Source organism: Mobula hypostoma, chromosome 2 (genome assembly GCF_963921235.1).
Source record: "Mobula hypostoma chromosome 2, sMobHyp1.1, whole genome shotgun sequence".
Lineage (NCBI taxonomy): Eukaryota > Metazoa > Chordata > Chondrichthyes > Myliobatiformes > Myliobatidae > Mobula > Mobula hypostoma.
Window position 1 is genome coordinate 56,680,561 of NC_086098.1, and position 21,904 is coordinate 56,702,464.

Consider the following 21,904-nt stretch of genomic DNA (forward strand, 5'->3'; position numbering starts at 1 on the left):
GGCGCTGGTGAGACCTCACTTGGAGTACTGTGGGCAGTTTTGGTCTCCTTACTTAAGAAGGGATGTGCTGATGTTGGAGAGGGTACAGAGAAGATTCACTAGAATGATTCCAGGAATGAGAGGGTTAACATATGAGGAACACTTGTCCGCTCTTGGACTGTATTCCTTGGAGTTTAGAAGAATGAGGGGAGACCTCATAGAAACATTTCGAATGTTAAAAGGCATGGACAGAGTGGATGTGGCAAAGTTGTTTCCCATGATGGGCGAGTCTAGTACGAGACGGCATGACTTAAGGATTGAAGGACACCCTTTCAGAACAGAAATGCGAAGAAATTTTTTTAGTCAGAGGGTGGTGGATCTATGGAATTTGTTGCCACGGGCAGCAGTGGAGGCCAAGTCATTGGGTGTATTTAAGGCAGAGATTGATAGGTATCTGAGTACCCAGGGCATCAAAGGTTATGGTGAGAAGGCAGGGGAGTGGGACTAAATAGGAGGAAATGGATCAGCTCATGATAAAATGGCGGAGCAGACTCGATGGGCTGAATGGCCTACTTCTGCTCCTTTATCTTATGGTCTTATGGTTTCATTACCTCAGCCCAGCTCTTGTACCTAGAGTGTTTTTTTTTGTCCTTGACAACATCTGAGTGAATTAATGCATCTATTCTCGACAGTATTAACTCTTTACAATATTGTTCTACCTACCTAAATTACACATAAAATCCCGAACGATAGCCGACTCAATGTTTTCCAAACATTTATTCTTCAGGTACTCTTAATGTTGGGGCTGGGGTAGGAGGTTATAAATGGTTCTATTTAAAATCCCAGACTTCTTTTATTATTAACAACCTTGCACCTAATGTTTGTAAGACCAAGGAACACCAACCTTGCACTCAACGTCAATGAGACCAAGGATTGTGGACTTCAGGAATGGGAAATCGAGGCAACACACACTGGTCCTCATCAAGGGATCAGCAGTGGAAAGGGTGAGCAGTTTCAAGTTCCTCGGTGTCAACATCGCTGAAAATCTATCCTGGACCCAACATATAGATGCAATTACATAGAAGTCAGAAAAGTGAACATAATTCATTATGAGTTTGAAGAGACTTGGAAGTTTCTACAGTTGTATTGTGGAAAGCATTCTAACTTGCATCATCGTTTGGTATGGAGGGGCCGCTGTATAGGATTGGAAAAAGCTGCAGAAAGTTACAAACTTAGCCAGCTCCATCATGGGCCCTAGCCTCCCCAGCATCAAAGGCATCTTCAAAATGCAATACCTCAAAAAGGGAACATTCGTTATTAAGGATATCTATTTTCTTATTGTAATTTATGGATTTTTATTATGTACTGCTACCACAAAAGAAATTTCATGACATATGCCAGTGATATTAACTTGATTTTGATTATTATTAAGTATATCATAATTTTATCTACTGTTAAGTTTTTCATTCATGTATTTAAACTCCCCTCTGTTCATCCTAATCATGCAATGTCTTTCCACTGAGTTTAAATTACTATTCATTTCTCCCAATACTTAGCAATATGTCACACTTGTCTGCCCAATTACAGTGACCTGTCCATATCTCCTGAAGTCTTCTACCTATTTTCTTGCCAAATCTCTTAGATTGGAATTGTCAGTATATTCTTCAATTCTATTTTTTATACTCAATTCGAATCAATTAAACATATCAACAAGGAAGAGCCAACATAAACTCAAGTAGATTAGTGTCAACTCTTCCTAGTGTGAGCAACACCTACTTACACTTTAACTTTGCTCAATGCCAGCTCAATTTCTTTTTAACAAGGCTAAAATAAACAAATTATCAAATACCTTTCGAATATCAGTACACACATCATCAAATGTAATCAAAGCTGGTTTGCTATTAACAATTCAATACTGATATTTTGTGATTAACCTATTACGTTTCTAAATGCTGCCTCATTTCTCCTGCAATATGGATGGTGAAAGATTTCCCACATTTGATGTAGGACAAATTGGTTTACAGTTTTGTTGTTAGGCAGCTCAAATAAGTGGAAAATGCCAATTAGCATTAAAGATGCCACCGATTCAATGCTGACGAGAATTAATTAGCAACCTCAATCAGGTTATAAGAATAGCTCAGTAATAACACTCTCCTGAAATCAGACCTCGTTAAAAAGGAAGAAAATCTTTGGTTCAAAGGACTCTTATTCTTATTTGAAGTTTGTGTTTCATTCATAAATAGCCGAAGAAGAATTTCAAACTGGTCTGAGTATAACCCTGAACTACAAGGTTGTGTTGCATGCTGGAAATTTGCATTCCTGTCCTATCGCACAGTTTCCTCAGATCAAAAAGCCCTCGGTTGGCTCCCAGAGATTCCCCGCCTCTCTCTCTGACCTTTACAATAGAAACCCTCCAAAATGTTCCCAATAATTGCCGTCAAAGGCATGGTCTAGCAGCAACTTAATTGAAGGCTTCCATTGTTACAACCATCTTGATGCTTTGAAAAGAAAGATCAGGAAGTATACTTGACAGAACCATTTCTCTCTATATAAAAAAAGGGAGAACACTTTCATTCCCTTGAAGCAGGAGAGAGTGAACTTTACTCTCCATTAAGTTCCAAAGTACTTAGCCTGTAAGTATGTGATGTTGGCGACCAAAATCTTAAAAGAAATGTTTTAGTCCCCTACATACATGTAACTGAAAGACAAAATGAATGCTGCAACAAAGTAGAGTGGTGCTTCCCTTCTTATAACATTTTCCTTAAATTAATAGAGTGAGGAAGAAACTTAACACAACAGCTGACCATTTTGCATTCGAGAAACAAATGGTCAAGATTTCTTCTACTGATGGGCCGAATAGCCTCATTCCATTCCCATGTGTTATGATCTAAAATTCAGGGCTTGAAATACAGTATGACCAGATTCTGTAAAATTTACAATGAGTCAAATTGTACGTTTGAAGACAAATTGTGTTTTAATGATTTTTGCTATTGCTTTGGAGATTGCATGATCCAAAGTTCTTTTGAATGGAACCGGAAGACTAGTGAAAGTGGTCAGATGAATTTCTTTTGGATGCAAACTGTATGTTATCAAGCACAATCATACTGAGTGGTGGGACAGGCTTGAAGTTTTAGGGATGTACATATGTATTCCTGTTCTTGCTTATTGCATGTAATAACCTGGTCAAGTTGTGAAATACTTACATCATGTTCTTGTTACAATGTGAATAAACATGCAAGCAAATGGGACTGCTCAGCTAGGCAACTTGGCTTGGATGGATGTGTTGGGTTGAAGGGCCTATTCCTGTACTGTGTAACTATGACACAATGACTACCTTTTGTGGGTAAAAACATTGGAAATATTTATCATTCTGTTGGTTTGCTAACAATATTTCAGTGAATATAGAGAAAGACAGCCACAACTTCTGCCGGGCTGCTGATAAAATGGATGCAGTTTCTAATGATGAGTCCAACCCAGCACTGCAACATTGATCTAAACGGCAGATTGGTCTTGTTCTCCAGGTGAGAGTTAGTTGAGCATGTTTGCTGATATTGTCTGAGCATACCTGGCTTATCACCCATACCTCACTGAGAAAAGTTGATGTAGAATCATCCAAGGTTTTAATTACCATGTCTCCTTGACCCCAAGAAGACTTAAGTTGAAAGTGTCTTAAATAAAATACGCACCCGCCCCCCCCCCCATGACACATGCACTGCCTCCAGCCAGAATCTGTGTTTTGACCTCTCCTGGTGAGCCAACAGATGTCCGTGATAAACCCACATATTGCCAAAGGCATCAATGACCCCCTCTCCCTCACTCAATGAATTTCTTTGGGCTCGCTGGGAAGGTTGTAAACAACACCATCCTAAGAACTCTGGATGTGCATTGCTGTGGATTTCCTCTGTTCTGAACAGCCCTTATTTCTGTGTGATCCATATGATGATCTCTGGACTTGAGAGAGAAAGTAAAGACATCGAGGTCATGCCAAGGCAATGTATTTGAATGGGACCTAAGATAGAGAAGACAGGAGTTTAAATAGAGAAACTGAAGCAATTGTCCTTAGATTTAAAAAATGGCAGTGAAATTTAAAAATTGAAGAATATGATAAGTTTTGATACCAGTAAATGGATAAAACTGTTGTCACTAACAGGAGTTTAAATAATATAAATACAAAGCATATAAAAATAAGCATGTAAGCAGTGAAAGTAATTTGTACAAACGTAAATTGAAAGCATAATGGTAGAGGGGCAATATGGAACCAGAAGGCAAATAAAATAAAATAAAAAGGGTCTCAGCCTGAAACGTCGACTGTACCTCTTCCTAGAGATGCTGCCTGGCCTGCTGCGTTCAGCAGCAACTTTGATGTGTGTTGCTTGAATTTCCAGCATCTGCAGAATTCCACGTGTTTACATAGGCAAATAAAATTGATTGAATAGCATCTTCAAAGCTAACACTGCGGGCTTTCCACTCAGCTTTCCGAAAAGACAGAACCAGCGACAACGGTCATATCTTGCAGACAGCTCACAAAACTATTTGATACTCTTCTTCTTCTAAACATATTTCTTCCAAACTGCGATCGATTGCGGCCTTTAATTTCCATTTTAATCATGTATTTTTGAGCCAGCTAAGCAACCTAGTGCTTTTGCGATCTCTTGGGGAATTCGGTGAGGTCGAGAGGAGAGTGTGCAGGGTCGTCCATCGATTCCTAATGGCGGAATGCAAACCTGTGGTTGGCTCTATTACTCCATGTCAATTAAAGCATTGAGGAAAGATTAAAATCGTCATGGACGAGAGTGGAAAATAGGGTGTTTGGCGCTGTCTGCCTGCAGTTAATCTACCTCCCTCTCCTCGTTGCTGCCAGTGGAAGGTGCAGGAATCTCGAGTCCTACACTTCAGTGTTTGGAAGAAGCATCAGGCTCCTGTTGGCCTTCACTCACCTCAGCATAGAACTCATTCCATGGCTGTGGACTCACCTTTGGGGCCTCTGCAGTTTACGTTGCATTTGTTTTTCTTTACTCATGTTTACTATTTGTGTGATTTGATTGAGGTGGCATGGCACTGACTACTTGGTAGTTGTGGCTGGCAGCCATCGGTTCCTGGACCGACTTCGCTCATCTCAGCGGCTCGTGACTGTGGAATCACTTTTACAAACTCTGCAGTTTGATGCTTAATATTCTGTGTGTTATTTACTGACTTTTCGTTGTTTGTGCAATTTGTTCCTTTTTTCTTACATTGGGTGTTAGTATTAGCTGTGTGGGTTTTTTTCTTTCAACAGATTCTATTGTGTTTGTTTTGTGGCTGCCTGCATGTAAACAAATCTCAAAGTTATATATTGCATGCATACTTTGATAGTAAATATATACTTTGACAGATCTTGCTCTGTGCTGTATGATTGAGAGTGTTCAAAGCAAAAACAAATTGATAGAATTGTGCACTTCTGCATACAATAGAGAACATCTCAGAGAAAATTATCATGTTGATGTAATAATCTAATTACATTTGTTGTGAGCAGTTGAATGTAACAAACACAATTACAGAACAATTTTAGTACAGTCAAACGCAGGTTTGCAACATAACGGCATAGTATTTCTTTATCATAAACCTATTTAAGACTCTATATGATTTTCCAAAATACAATCATGAAGAAGGCATGCCAAGAGCTCTACTATATTAGGAGTATTACAGAAATTCAGTCTGTCAGTGAAGTTTTGCAAATTTCTTTCAAAATGGTGGAGATCGTTCTGACTGGTTGCATCACTGCCTGATATAGAGGCTCCAATGCACAGGATTGCAACTGGCTGGCGACTGGTGAGGCCTATGTATTCAGCAAGCTGCAGCCCTCGCTCCCGCAGGATCAACCCTCCCAACCATCAAGTTATCTTCAAGAGTTATCTTCAGCTTTGCCTCAACTGACAAGTGTGAGGTATTGCACGTTGGAAGGACAAACCAAGGTAGAACATACAGGGTTAATGGTGAGGCACTGAGGAGTGCAGTGGAACAGAGGGATCTGGGAATACAGATACAAAATTCCCTAAAAGTGTCGTCACAGGTAGATAGGGTCGTAAAGAGAGCTTTTGGTACATTGGCCTTTATTAATCAAAGTACTGAGTATAAGAGCTGGAATGTTATGATGAGGTTGTATAAGGCATTGGTGAGGCCGAATCTGGAGTATTGTGTTCAGTTTTGGTCACCAAATTACAGGAAGGATATAAATAACGTTGAAAGAGTGCAGAGAAGGTTTACAAGGATGTTGCCGGGACTTGAGAAAGTCAGTTACAGAGAAAGGTTGAATAGGTTAGGACTTTATTCCCTGGTGCGTAGAAGAATGAGGGGAGATTTGATAGAGGTATATAAAATTATGATGGGTATAGATAGAGTGAATGCAAGCAGGCTTTTTCCACTGAGGCAAGGGGAGAAAAAAACCAGAGGACATGGGTTAAGGGTGAGGGGGGAAAAGTTTAAAGGGAACATTGGGGGGGCTTCTTCACACAGAGAGTGGTGGGAGTATGGAACGAGCTGCCAGACGAGGTGGTAAATATGGGTTCTTTACTAACATTTAAGAATAAATTGGACAGATACAAGGATGGGAGGTGTATGGAGGGATATGGTCCGTGTGCAGGTCAGTGGGACTAGGCAGAAAATGGTTTGGCACAGCCAAGGGCCAAAGGGCCTGTTTCTGTGCTGTAGTTTCTATGGTTCTATGGTTTCTATGGTAAAGCTACATCGATCACTAAGGACCCTCACTGTCCAAGACATGCCCTATCCTTGTTACAATGATCAGAGGAAGGCAGAAATCCCACCCTCAGCAATGAGGAACAGCTTCTTACCCTCTGTCAATCCATGAACACCATCTCACCATTCCTTTTTTTTCTATTTAGTTTTGTAATTTATAGCAATTGAACGTCTTTGCACTGTACTGCTGCCCAAGACAAAATTCACTTCATTTTAGTCTTGGTTATATATTTGATTCTGATTTTACAATGATGTCACTCCTGTACGTTTTTCACTAACTTGCCATTGTAAATCAGAACGCTGGGCAAAAAGAAATCAGGTGCAAATTTCTAGTGTATTTGTCAATGAAGGAACACGTCAATAATGAAAATATTTTTTAAGTAAGTACTAATACAAATTCAATTTCTATTATAGTTTAGAGAATTTAGGCAGTTATGATTTATGCTGGTGATGAAAGGCATTAGTAATGTTATAATTATTTTCAACATTTAAAAGCTTGTAATTAAACTGTAAGCAGTTGAAACAAAATCAAAAGAACGTGTAAAAAGCAGATCACTGTGCAAGTTATGCAGCTCTGTGCTGGAGCAAGAGCGCCATCGCATGGAAGGCCTATACCAAACTTTCTATTAAGTGACAAACGAGAAAATCTGAGAATGCAGGAAAGCCACGGAACGCACACAAAATGCTGGAGGAGCTCAGCAGGCCAGGCAGCATCTATGGAAAAAAGCACAGTCGACACTTCAGGCTGAGACCCTTCGGCAGGACAGGAGAAAAAAAAATGAGGAGTACGGGGTCTCGGCCCGAAACATCGACTGTACCTCTTCCTAGAGATGCTGCCTGGCCTGCTGCGTTCACCAGCAACTTTGATGTGTGTTGCTTGAGTAGATTTAAAAGGTGGGGGAGGGGAGAGAGAAACACAAGGTGATAGATGAAACTGAGAGGGGGAGGGATGAAGTAAAGAACTGGGAAGTTGATTGGTAAAAGAGATACAGGGCTGTGAAGAGAAGAGTGAGTCTGATAGGAGAGGACAGAAGGCCATGGAAGAAAGAAAAGGGGGAAAGAGCACCAGAGGGAGCCGATGGGCAGGCAAGGAGATAAGGTGAGAGAGGGAAAAGGGGATGGGGAATGGTGAAGGAGAGGGGAGGGGACATTACCAGGAGTTCAAGAAATCAATGTTCATGACATCAGGTTGGAGGCTACCCAGATGTAATATAAGGTGTTGATCCTCCAACCTGATTGTGGCCTCATCACAACAGTAGAGGAGGCCATGGATTGACATATTAGAATGGGAATGGGAAGTGGAATTAAAATGGGTGGCCACTGGGAGATCCCACTTCTTCAGGCAGATGGAGCAAGGGTGCTTGGCAAAGTGGCCCCCCAATCTACGTGGGTCTTACCGATATACAGGAGGCCACACCAGTAGCACCGGACACAGTATATCAGCGGTCCCCAACCACCGGGCCGTGGACCGGTGCCGGGCCGCAAAGAATATGCTACTGGGCCGCGAGGAAACGATATGATTTGGCGATAAGAGTCAGCTGCACCTTTCCTCATTCCCTGTCACGCACTGTTGAGCTTGAACGCACGCGAGGTCATTACGCACGCATCATCCATGTCAGTGCGGGAAGGAGATCAACTCCTCGAGCTTGCAAATGATGGTGGGCTGAAAAGTATATTCGACATAACATCTCTGCCGGCATTCTGGATCAAAGTCAGGGCTCAATATCCTGAGACAGCCACGAAAGCACTGAAAACGTTGCTTCCATTTCCAACATATCTCTACAATGAATGCAACAAAAACTAAATTGCGGAATAGACTGGACATAAGGAACCCCCTTCGAGTATCGCTGTCTCCCATCACCCCTCGATAGGACCGTCTTGTTGCAGGAAAACAAGCCCAGGGCTCCCACTGATTCAGCGATATTCGTGTGTTGCAATGATTTTATATGTTCATGCAGGGAAAATATGTGCTGTGTGTTTAATATTCAAATGTTACTTAAAATGTTATGATGCTATTGACTTATAAGTGACTTATATAATCATTTAACAATTACAGCACGGAAACAGGCCATCTCTGCCCTTCTAGTCCTTGCCGAACGCTACTCTCACGTAGTCCCACCAACCTGCACTCAGCCCATAACCCTCCATTCCTTTCCTGTCCATATACCTATCCAATTTTTCTTTAAATGATAATATCGAACCTGCCTCTATCACTTCTACTGGAAGTTCATTCAACACTTACTTCAAGCCCCCCTGATAATTGACTTATCACTATATTCATGCAAGGAAAATATGCACTGTGTGTTTAATATTAAATTCGTTAGATAAACCGTTTTAGAAATGAAATTGAGTGTATTAGCCACTTATCACCTATATTGCGGTCATTATTAACACCCTGCCACCGCCCCCCCCCCCCGAAAAGTATCGCCAAAAAGCATACAAACCATAGAAACTACAGCACAGAAACAGGCCTTTGGCCCTTCTTGGCTGTGCCAAACCATTTTCTGCCTAGTCCCACTGACCTGCACACGGACCATATCCCTCCATACTCCTCCCATCCATGTATCTGTCCAATTTATTCTTAAATGTTACAAAAGAACCCGCATTTACCACCTCGTTTGGCAGCTCATTCCATACTCCCACCACTCTCTGTGTGAAGAAGCCCCCCCTAATGTTCCCTTTAAACTTTTCCCCCCTCACCCTTAACCCATGTCCTCTGGTTTTGTTCTCCCCTTGCCTCAGTGGAAAAAGCCTGCTTGCATTCACTCTATCTATACCCATCATAATTTTATATACCTCTATCAAATCTCCCCTCATTCTTCTACGCTCCAGGGAATAAAGTCCTAACCTATTCAACCTTTCTCTGTTGCTGACTTTCTCAAGTCCCGACAACATCCTTGTAAACCTTCTCTGCACTCTTTCAACCTTATTTATATCCTTCCTGTAATTTGGTGACCAAAACTGAACACAATACTCCAGATTCGGCCTCACCAATGCCTTATACAACCTCATCATAACATTCCAGCTCTTATACTCAATACTTTGATTAATAAAGGCCAATGTACCAAAAGCTCTCTTTACGACCCTATCTACCTGTGACGACACTTTTAGGGAATTTTGTATCTGTATTCCCAGATCCCTCTGTTCCACTGCACTCCTCAGTGCCTCACCATTAACCCTGTATGTTCTACGTTGGTTTGTCCTTCCAACGTGCAATACCTCACACTTGTCAGTATTAAACTCCATCTACCATTTTTCAGCTCATTTTTCCAGCTGATCCAAGTCCCTCTGCAGGCTCTGAAAACCTTCCTCACTGTCTGCTACACCTCCAATCTTTGTATCATCAGCAAACTTGCTGATCCAATTTACATTATCATCCAGATCATTGACATAGATGACAAATAACAATGGACCCAGCACTGATCCCTGTGGCACACCAGTAGTCACAGGCCTCCACTCAGAGAAGCAATTCTCTACCACCACTCTCTGGCTCCTTCCATCGAGCCAATGTCTAATCCAATTTACCACCTCTCCATGTATACCTAGCGACTGAATTTTCCTAACTAACCTCCCATGCGGGACCTTGTCAAAGGCCTTACTGAAGTCCATGTAGACAATATCCACTGCCTTCCCTGCATCCACTTTCCTGGTAACCTCCTCGAAAAACTCCAACAGATTGGTCAAACATGACCTACCACGCACAAAGCCATGTTGACTCTCCCTAATAAGCCCCTGTCTATCCAAATGCTTGTAGATTCTGTCTCTTAGTACTCCCTCCAATAACTTACGTACTACTGACGTTAAACTCACTGGCCTATAATTTCCCGGATTACTTTTCGATCCTTTTTTAAACAACAGAACAACATGAACCACTCTCCAATCCTCCGGCACTTCACCCGTAGACAGCGACACTTTAAATATTTCTGCCAGGGCCCCCACAATTTCAACACTAGTCTCCTTCAAGGTCCAAGGGAACACCCTGTCAGGTCCCAGGGATTTATCCACTTTAATTTTCTTCAAGACAGCAAGCACCTCCTCCTTTTCAATCTGTACAGTTTCCATGGTCTCACTACTTGATTCCCTCAATTCCATGCCAGCTTCCTTAGTAAATACAGACGCAAAAAACCTATTTAAGATCTCCCCCATTTCCTTTGGTTCTGCACAAAGCCGACCACTCTGATCTTCAAGAGGACCAATTTTATCCCTTACAATCCTTTTGCTCTTAATATACTTGTAAAAGCTCTTTGGATTATCCTTCACTTTGACTGCCAAGGCAACCTCATGTCTTCTTTTAGCCCTCCTGATTTCTTTCTTAAGTATTTTCTTGCACTTCTTATACCCCTCAAGCACCTGATTTACCCCGTTTCCTATACATTTCATACAACTCGCTCTTCTTCTTTATCAGAGTTGCAATATCCCTTGAGAACCAAGGTTCTTTATTCCTATTCAATTTGCCTTTAATCCTGACAGGAACATACAAACTCTGCACTCTCAAAATTTCTAAATTTGTATAAAAAAAAATCGGCATGTACACGCATGCGCACAGAGGTGCCCACGCATGGCTTTATGGTCATGGTAGTCTCTCTCGGGGTAAACACAACGTATATGACTGCTACTCTTGTCCGTTGGCAACCCTACCCATCCCCACCCCCAGGGTCAGCCAGTCCACAAGAATATTGTCAATAATAAACCAGTCCGCGGTGCAAAAAAGGTTGGGGACCCCTGCAGTATATGTATATGACCCCAACAGACTCGCAGGTGAAGTGTCGCCTCACCTGGAAGGACTGTTTGGGGCCCAGGATGATAGTGAGAGAGGAGGTGTAACACTTGTTCCACTTGCAAGCATAAGTGCCAGGAGGGAGATCAGTGCAGAGGCTGGATGTCTTGATACATTTTTGAATTCATTGTTTCATCAATGGTTGCAAGCCGTCCAGGCCCTGAGGCAGCAAAGCAGCCCCAAACTGTATGCTTCCTCCACCATGATTCACAGTTGGGATGAAGTTTTGGTGTTGGTGTGCAGTGTCCTTTATCCTCCAGACACAGCAGTGTGCACTTCACCAAAAAAGTTCAACTTTTGTCTCATCTGTCCACAGGACATTGTGGAACATCCTGGTGGTCTTCTGCAAACTTGAGACGTACAGTAATGTTTTTTTGGAGAGCAGTGGTTTCCTCCGTGGTGTTTTTCCATGAACACCATTCTTGTTCAGTGCTTTTTTTTTTACAGTGCACACATGAATAGAGAAGTTCCAGAGATTTCTATAGGTCTTTTGCTGTTACCCTGGGTACTTTTCCATCTCCTTCAGCATGGTGTGTTGTGCTCTTGATGTGATCTTTGCAACTGCGCTGAATCTCCACTGTTTGTAGACAATTTCTCTTTTAGTGGACTCAGATCTTTAGAAATGCTTTATAGCCTTTTTCAGCTTCATGCATCTGTACAATTCTTTTTCGAAGGCCCTCTGAAAGTTATTTTGATTGAGGCGTGGTGCACGTAAACAGATCTTTCTTCAGAGGAGCAGGCTGTCAATAACCCTACTTTGTGTATTTTTTTTTAAATAGGGCAGGGCACCTCTACAACCCACATCTTCAATCTCACCTCATTGATTGGAAAACCTGACTCCCAATAGCTTTTGTAGAAGGCATTATCCCAGCTGTCCACATATTTTTCTGAACCCAGCTTGTGATTGTTTAAATGGTATATTCAGATTTGATGAGAAATATAACTATTTGTGTTATCAGTTTAGGCAGACTGCGTTTGCCTATTATTGTTACTTAGATGAAGATCAGACCACATTTTATGAGTAATTATTGCAGTAAACCAGGTAACTGCAAAGAGCTTACAAACTTTTTCTTGCAAGTGTAGCAGTTTTCAAAGATCACTTACCTTGTAGATGTTCCCTGACTACATCTTGTCCTGCAGACAAAAACCTGCATAGAGTGGTAGAGTGAGTTGCACTGGGATCCTCTTCCAACAGGATGAAATATGAACAAGAAGCATTTCCTCTTCTAAACAACCAATCACCCTCCCTCAGCTGAGAATCAATCACTGTTCCATGCTGAACAATACTTGTAGCTTTGAAGGTAACACGGGCATAGAGCAACATAGAACAACACCCTTCTTCTAGGGTGCATCACAACCTGGTATGGAAGTTGTCCTGTCCAAGACCGAAAGAAGCTGCAGAAGATCATGAACACAGCACAGCACGTCACACAAACCAATCTTCCGTCCCTGGACTCACTGTACACCGCATGCTGTCGGAGCAGTGCTGCCAGGATAATCAAGGACACGACCCACTCAGCCAACACACTTTTCATCCCTCTTCCATCCGGGAGAAGGTTCAGGAGCTTGAAGACTCGTACGGCCAGATTTGGGAACAGCTTCTTTCCAACTGTGACAAGACTGCTGAACGGATCCTGACCCGGATCTGGGCCGTACCCTCCAAATATCCGGACCTGCCTCTCGGTTTTTTTTCACTGCCTTACTTCCCATTTTTCTATTTTCTATTTATGATTTATAATTTAAATTTTTAATATTTATTAATTTTAACTATTTTTAATATCTTTAATATTTAATATTTGTAATCCAGGGAGTGTGAAGCAGAGAATCAAATATCACTGTGATGATTGTACGTTCTAGTACCAATTGGTTGGTGACAATAAAGTGTGAAGTATAAGCATACGCTGGATGGCCGAGTCCAGAAGGACAAACGGCCAGCTGGGTAGACAGTGAATGGCATGAAGGATAAACCACCCTCACTTCACCTTTTGCAATCTGTGGTAGACACACCTAGTCATGATAGGATTGCTGATAGCCCACCATCTTACCTTGACACTAAAGACACTCTCTTCCTTTAGTGCAACATCACAATAATCGTAAACAGAACAGAGTTCAGAGCTGAGCATTCACAATATGCTGTAGGCTATGAGCAACTACAGAAATGATACTTAGCATCAATCTTCACTGTGGAAGACATGAGCAGTGTGCCAGAGATCCGTGAGTGTCAGGGAGTAGGAGTGAGTGCCATAGCTGTTACAAAGGGAAAAGTGCTAGGCAGACTGAAAGGTCTTAAGGTGGATAAGTCACCTGGACCAGATAGACTATATCTCAGAGTCCTGAGAGAGGTTGCTGAAGAGATAACACAGATGCATTGGTCATGATCTTTCAAGAATCACTTGATTTTGGCATAATCCCAGAGGAATGGAAGAGTTCAAATATCACCCCACTCTTAAAGGGAGGGAGGAAGGCAAAACAATGGAAATTGTAGGTCAGTTAGCCGAACCTCAGTGGTTGGGAAAGTGCTGGCATTTATAATTAAGGATGAGGTTTTGGGGTACATAGAGACTAATGATAGAGTAAGTCAAACTCAGCATGGTGTTTGTAATGAGAAATCTTGCCTGACAAATCTGTTGAGTTCTTTGAGGAAGGAACAAGCAGGTTGGACAACGGAGAGGTAGTGGATGTCATTTACTTGGATTTTCAGAAGGCATTCAATAAGGTTCCACACATGAGCCTGTATAATAAGATAAAATCCTAAGGTGTTACAGGAAAGATACTGACATGGATAGAGGAATGACTGACAGGCCAGTGAGTTAGAATAAAAAGGGCCTTTTATGGTTGGCTGCCAGTGACTAGTGGTGTTCTTCGGGGGGGGGAGGGTCAATATTGGGACAGCTACTTTTCATACTGTTTGTCAATGATTTGGACAATGGAATTAGTGGCTTTGTGGCAAAGTTTGCAGATGATACAGAGATAGATGGAGGGGAAGGTGGTGCTGAGGAAGCATTGTGATTGCCACAGGACTTAGATAAATTGGAAGAATGAACAAAAGAGGGCCAGATGGCAATTGGACCTTGGACTTTCTGACTAACAGAGCCCAATCAGTTAAGTTAGACAACCTCTCCTCCTCCACTCTCACCCTGAACACCAGCGTGCCTCAAGGCTGTGTGCTGAGCCCTCTTCTGTACTCCCTTTTCACTGCGTTCCTGTACATGGTTCTAGCTCCATAATCAAGTTCACAGACGACATCACGGTAGTTGGACTGATCAGAGGGGATGACGAGACGGCCTACAGGGACGAGGTCCAACACCTGGCCCTAAACACCCAGAAGAGCAAGGAGATCATTGTGGACTTCAGGCATGCTAGGAGCCACACTCACGTCCCCATCTACATCAACGGAGCTGTAGTGGAGCGTGCATCAAGCTTCAAATTCCTTGGTGTTCATATTTCCGAGGATCTGACCTGGTCCCTGAACTCCTCCATCCCGATCAAAAAGGCATTTCCAGCAGAGCATCAAGAAAGCTCACCTCTGTCCCAGGATACTGACGGGTTTTTACCGCTGTACCATTGAAAGCATACTCACCAACTGCATCTCAGTGTGGCAATTGTCCTGTATCGGACCGCAAAGCACTCCAGCCTGTGGTGAAAACTGCCCAGATTATTGGCACCCAATTGCCCACCATTGAGAACATCTACCATAAACACTGCCTGGGCAGCAAGAAGCATTATCAAGGATGCATCTCACTCTAACCATGGACTTTTTACTCTTCTCCCATCTGGTAGGCGCTACAGGAGCCTCTGCTCCCGCACCGGCAGGCACAGGAAGAGCTTCTTCCCTGAGGCTGTGACCCTGCTCAACCTCACATCACAGTGCTGAGCAGTATTGCACCCATATTGTACTGTCTCAGTACTTGTATATTTCTATGCTGTAGCACTTACTTTTTATTCACAGTTATTTTGTAAATAACACTATTTTTTGTATATCTGGTTAGATGCTAACTGCATTTCATTGGCTTTGTATCTATACTTGGCACAATGACAATAAAGTTGAATCTAATCTAATCTAAAAAATACATGAAAAATACATTTTGGTAAAAAGGACAATAGTGTAGACTATTATCTAAATGGGTAAAGGTTCAAACATCAGAAGTGCAGAGGGACTTAGGAGTCCTTGTGCAAGGTTAATATACACACTGAGTCTGTGGTAAAGGCGGAAAATGTGATGTTGGCATTATTTCAAGGGGAATAGGGTATAAAAGCAAGGAGAGAGTTTTGGGCCCCATATCTCAGAAAGTGTGTGTTGTCATTAGAGGGAGTCCAGGGGAGGTTCACAAGGATCAGAATCTGAATCAGGTTTATTATCACCAGTATGTGACATGAAATTTGTTAACTTAGAGGCAGCAGTTCAATGCAATACATAATCTAGCAGAGAGAAAAAAAGTAAAGTAAATCAATTGCGTATATTGAATAGATTAAAAAACGTGCAAAAACAGGAATACTGTATGTTAAAAAAAAGTGAGGTAGTGTCCAAAGATTCAATGTCCATTTTGGAATTGGATGGCAGAGGGGAAGAAGCTGTTCCTGAATCGCTGAATGCGTTTCTTCAGGCTTCTGTACCTCCTACCTGATGGTATGCACTGGATGTTGGAGGTCCTTAATAATGGATGCTGCCTTTCTGAGATACTGCTCCCTAAAGATGTCCTGGATATTTTGTAGGCTAGTATCCAAGATGGAGCTAACTAGATTTACAGCCTTCTGCAGCTTCTTTCGCATGATTCCAGGAATGAAGGGGTTAACATATGAGGAGTGTTTGGCAACTTTGAGCCTGTACTCAATGGAGTATAGAAGAATGCGAGGGTGGATGTGTAGAGGATGTTTCCTATGGTGGTGGTATCCAGAAATAGAGGGTAGCACCTTGAAATCGAGGGGTGACCTTTTAGAACAAAGGCAAGGAAGAATTTTTTAGCCAGAGAATGGTGAATCTATGGACTGCTCTGCCACAGGCGGGGCGGGGGAGTCCAAATCCATGGGTATATTTAAGACAGAAGTTGATAATTTCCTGAACAGCCAAGGTATTAAAGGATATGGCAAGAAGGCTGGTGTATGAGGTTGAGTGGGAACCGGGATCAGCCATGTTGGAATGTCGAAGCAGATTCGATTGACTAAATGGCCTAATTCTGCTCCTATGTCTTATGGTACTATGGTACCACCACATCTGCAAGTTACAATCAAACCAAACAAGCTGCACCAGGCATTTCTAAAAAGTGACGTGCATCCAGACGAAGCTGCAATACAACATGTCACAGATAGAGGTAAAAAAAAAATCCACAATCAATGGATCTGATTAAAGCTCTGCAATCCTACATCTTAATACTAATAATAATGAGCAATTAATCAGCTGAAAGGTGGCAACTGCAAGAACATTTTCACCTTCAATTATATAACCATCTTAAATTGGGTTTAGCAAGGAAATTTTCCTCCAGACTTTATTACAGTTTTGATCCTAACAAGTAGCTGTATTCCAGACGTGGGATGCTAATCAAATCCCACATCATTAAGGCATTTGAATGAGTATGGTATAAAGATGCCCTGATAATTTATCAGATCTGAATTACTATCTATTTTGTTGATTATCCAAGTATGCTTTTTGTATCTTACTCCTTTTACAGATTTAAATATTTCACTATTTTGTATGTTTACCTTTTTCTCGAGCACTTTTTCACTTCGGCTTCATGTCCAAGGCTGAGTCATTTAAAACAAACCATTAAGGTAAAAAGTAGTTCATGACTTGCTGCCTAGCTTGTTCAAATAGAACCAGGAGAGTTATCCTCCTCTTCAACACAATGAACTAAAAGATTAAACATTAATTGCTCAATAATATTGTGAAAAATGTTCCACTTTCCTAGAACCAATAATGTCAAGGGTCTTGGGACTGTGGATTTCAGAACATCAGCAGTGTTATTTAAAAATAACTATTTTAAAAACAATGGCTCCTGGTTTTGAAGAAGAAACAGTGTCAGGAGTAATGAGATACCATTACTATTAAGAGGTACTAAAAAAAAATGATAAAACTTAATTTTGATTAAGTGCCAGATCTGACAAAAAGGTTTGGGTCTGAGAAAGTGAAGCCAGCAAAGGTTCAGTGGAACTGACCTGAGTGCAGACCATGTTGCTGCCTGCTACTCGAAGGCATCAGGGTTGGTGTGAGAAAGCTGCATGCATCATAACCATGAGTGACTGTCTTGGATGTTTCTCTTATCATAAGACCCTGTTGGACATTGATAACGTGAGATGCCATAGGCCTGTTTCTCTTGTTTGGTGGCAAGACAGGCTACGAAGCAGCAGCATGGCCTCAGTTGTAGCGAGGAACAGGCCTCAAGCTGCAGGCTTGCCCGTTATTGCAGTCCAGGTAAGGAGACATGGTGTCTGTGTTCAGTTGGGGGGCTGGCCTCTCCTGTTGGTGCTGCCCTCCAGTGTTCAACTGGTGGAATGACAGGCCGGATTGCCTGGAGCCGTACCATCAAATTGCATGTTGCTCAGGGTCTTGGACTATACATGCGATTTGTTGCATAACTATGTTTTTTTTCTCTTACTATTTTGAATACATGTTATGTACTTGGACCCCAGAGGAACATTGTCTTGTTCAACTGTATCCATGCATGGTTTGAATAATAATTAAACTTGATTTGATTTTGGTTTTTAAAATCTGGAAAATACATTGCTTTTCCTTCTAGAGATACTGCATGACCTGCAAGGCTTTTCCAGTTTTTTATATTTCGTGTTGCCAGCATTTACACTTTTTCCATTTTTTAATTTGCAATGTTAGTCTCCTCTTAGTGGCTCCAAAGGACATTGCTACATAGTACTGAATTGTACATAAATAAAGTACTACCCACAGCGTCCAATAAGCAAATGGTTTTGAATGATTTGCATGATTAGCTGAGGCCACTGTAGAGTTGCATGACCACTTCAAAGTCAGCTGAAACATTATCGGCTCCAAAAAAAAGGTATTTTTTAATAACAACTTGTTAAAGTTTGTCTACAAATCTTAGGAAACTAATCTGCCAATTTTCAAATTTAGCTGTACAAACTTTCCCAGCAGGCAACAGGTAGTGCTTGTAGTGCACACAATGTTCAAGAGAACTAGGCTGAGGAACTGCAATCACATCTACACATTTTATTGGCTATTGTCTACATTAAGGCAATAAAGAGTCTTTAATTCAAAGAGTATCTGTTACATACACCTGTTAGGGTGACTTAAGATGAGTTTTTCCAAAGTGTGTTGGTATTGGAGTGTGCTGTGTTGATAGATTATGTTTGTGGTAGAGAATGGATTCTAACATGAACTGCTTTTAGGCCACATTACGGATTTGGTCCAGAAATACTATAAATAGCATAATTGCATCGAATTGATGCTACTTATATTAAAGTCAGGCCAAACTGAATCCATATTTAAAGTCCCCATGGCAATAGAGTATAAAGAAGAGCATGATAAAATAATATCCCATTCTACCTTGCGACAGTAAACTCTTGAATTAAAACAGACTTACTATAAGCCATACACTGAACTGTGAATAACCAAGTTTCAGAAACTGCTACTTTGTAGTAATTCCTTGAATCTGTCCAGCTGACAAGAAAACAATCATTTCCTACATAGGATTAACAAAAAAAAAACACCATTTAAAATGATCACTTTCCATATTTCATCAAATCATACAACACACAAGATTTTTGAACAGTTTATTCACCAGAACAATTCTGACATCTGATGTTTCATTGTCACATTAGATTGGTGGAAAAACTGTCAAGTTCTGAAACAGAGATCAACGTGCAGACCCTAGTCATTGTTAACCATTTCTAGATGACATTTTGAAGAAATAAACACCTTCAAGCTTCTGTAGTTACTTATCATTTTCTCTGCTGAACTAAATTACAACACATGTTGCAATCAAAAGCGCCTAAACAGTTGGTTGGGAAGATAGCCAAAATGTAAGAAAGAGGATTGAGCCTCCTTTTCAAGAGCAGCCAGCTCTTGTACTGAAGGTGCCAAAGCATCAACATGACCCTTGTACATGCCACCTGCCAAGAGCAAGAGTAAGAAAGTGAACATTAAGGCATTTAAGTCACTTGGTTAGAGTTAAAACACTCAGCTTTTGTGACACACATTCATTACCAAAGAAGCCATTTCAGGTTACTGTTCACAGCTCAACAAATGTACTTGACCCAAATAAAATTTGTAAATATGTATCCATACAATTATATCTAAAATCCCATTCTTTGACAGTAGTGAAGAGAGACCAAAATTGGCAAGAACATAAAACATGTAGGAAGAATTCTGTGTGCTATTCCAACTGATTTTGATTCAGACTGAATGCTTTTTCATGTCCGTAGGCAATGTGACCCCAGTTGACTATTGCTCCTTTCTTTCTCCAAAGTATGTGCCAAGGTACAGCACCTAACTAAGACTTTACTTTCTAAATCTGCAGGAGGCAAAAGCAGAGGGGCTCAAACTCAAGCAATGCAAAATATAATATTGTAATCCAGAGGCCTGAGCATTGCTTTACAAGTTCAATTCCCACCATTCCATTGGGAAGTTTAAATTCGGTTAAATAAGTAAACCTAAGATTGAAAAACTTAAGTAATAGTGTCGGTACAAGTACCAGACTTTTATAAGAAAGGGGCATTTGGTTCAATTTATAGATTAAAATGTCTTTGCTATCTGCTCTATAACTTGAATGGATTACTTGAAAATTTCAACGGCAATTGAGTTTGGGCAATAAAAACCACATACCATCTGTGAATTCACAAAATAATCTTTCGAGGCAGCAGAAGCATTGATAACTACAGGGCACAGATTTAATCCAAATAGCAAAAGGAGCAGACGCAATTTAAAATGCTTAAAGAAGCCAAATTGTTGCATTCTGACTGCACTACCTAAAAGCATGGAGGTGGAGAATTCGAAAGCAACTTTTAGAAGGTGATTGGTTAATTACCTGAAAGGAAAAAATTATGTAGGATAAGAGCAAAGGCCTTGAGTAACTGAGAGATGTTTTTTAAAGAACAAGTATGATATCACACATAAAAATGGCCTCTGCTTTATGCTTTATGATTTTATTCAAAAATTATGGTTGCATAGACTAATGATTTTTTTTAAACTGAGATGCAACATTCTAATAAAAGTGCATATCCAAAATACTCACCTCCTAGTGCTTTTTTTTGCCCATAGACTACTTTACCATCAAATTCATCCACTGGAATTTTTAGATCAGGCTCTACTTGAGTGATGATGACATTTAAGTGCTCTTCAATGTCAGTCAACAACTTGTTTAAAAACAAGGTTGACCAGGATGGATGGATGGAAAAATAATAAGAGAGAACATTTCTTAGTTGTCAATCCACTCAAGGTCTTTTCACTCATGTGGCATTAAAATTAGTACTATAGTGGTACAGAACCCTTTTACTGTATTCTACCAATATTTATGTCAGAAAATGCAATCTCATTTTTAAAGGGGAATGAGATAGTTCATGTGTTTGACGATACATAACAAATAGAAGTTGGTTATACACTTCCTTGGATAAATCAGAATCGCTGAAGTAATCTTAGTCTCAACACCACTTCCCAGGTTTCTCAACAGCCTTATGGTCAGCCTTCATTGCTCTTTGAATTTGACAATACCAAACAATATTCACAATCTTTATTAAAGGATTCCTCATCTCCAAACTGGGTAACCCCTTCTGAATCTATCTCCTGCTCTAAATGTTCACACAAAGAGTATCATTTTCCTATTTGCTTACAAATTAGGAAGTTATTCATGTCATTGAGCCTTTCCTATCAGTCCCATTCCCCAAAGTTACTTCTTTGTAATCTGTCACATGCCCCCAATTCACTGCAATCATGTATACTTGCGCAATCTATAACAACTAGTTAATGTTTCAGTATATCTTTGGGAGGAAATCAGAGCACCTAGTGGAAACCTACAGAGTCATAGGGAGAACATAAAATCTCGTTCAGACAGCACCCGAGGACACGAATGAACCCAAGTGCCCAGAGCTGGGTCAAAGTGATGCTCTCTTGTCATGCCCTTTCAGAATCTTCCATATTTTAATAGACATCTTACTCTGTGGACAGGCTTATTTTGGCCAACCTTTTCACTTTCCAGGAACAAAGATGGAAATGCAGCACAGAATAACTTTTTCTTTTAAAAAAAACGGGAGTTGGATCAGGAGATGTGGTCAATTCTGCTCTTAAATATACAATCTGGTAAAGCTTCTACTTGAATAGCTGTGGTTCCACTCTGATTTAACGTGAACATGAATGAGTTATTTTGGATTATTCATACCTTGTTCTGGAGGTAAAATAACCCTATTAGAATCTAATCATGTAGTTTCAACACTGTAGAAAAGATACCCATTTTCATT

At 40.9% G+C, this 21,904-nt stretch overlaps 1 protein-coding gene across 1 annotated transcript in view; it reads right to left on the reverse strand.

The window, feature by feature from the left end:
* Positions 1 to 19,169: 19,169 nt before the first annotated feature.
* ddx1 (DEAD (Asp-Glu-Ala-Asp) box helicase 1) overlaps positions 19,170 to 21,904 on the reverse strand; it is a 42,785-nt gene continuing 40,050 nt past the window's right edge. The window contains exons 25-26 of the mRNA XM_063037363.1: positions 20,686 to 20,806; positions 19,170 to 19,564 (exon numbers count right to left, since the gene is read on the reverse strand). Coding sequence (XP_062893433.1) covers positions 19,434 to 19,564; positions 20,686 to 20,806 — 252 coding nt within the window. The 3' untranslated portion in view covers positions 19,170 to 19,433. The remainder of the gene's footprint in view (positions 19,565 to 20,685; positions 20,807 to 21,904) is intronic.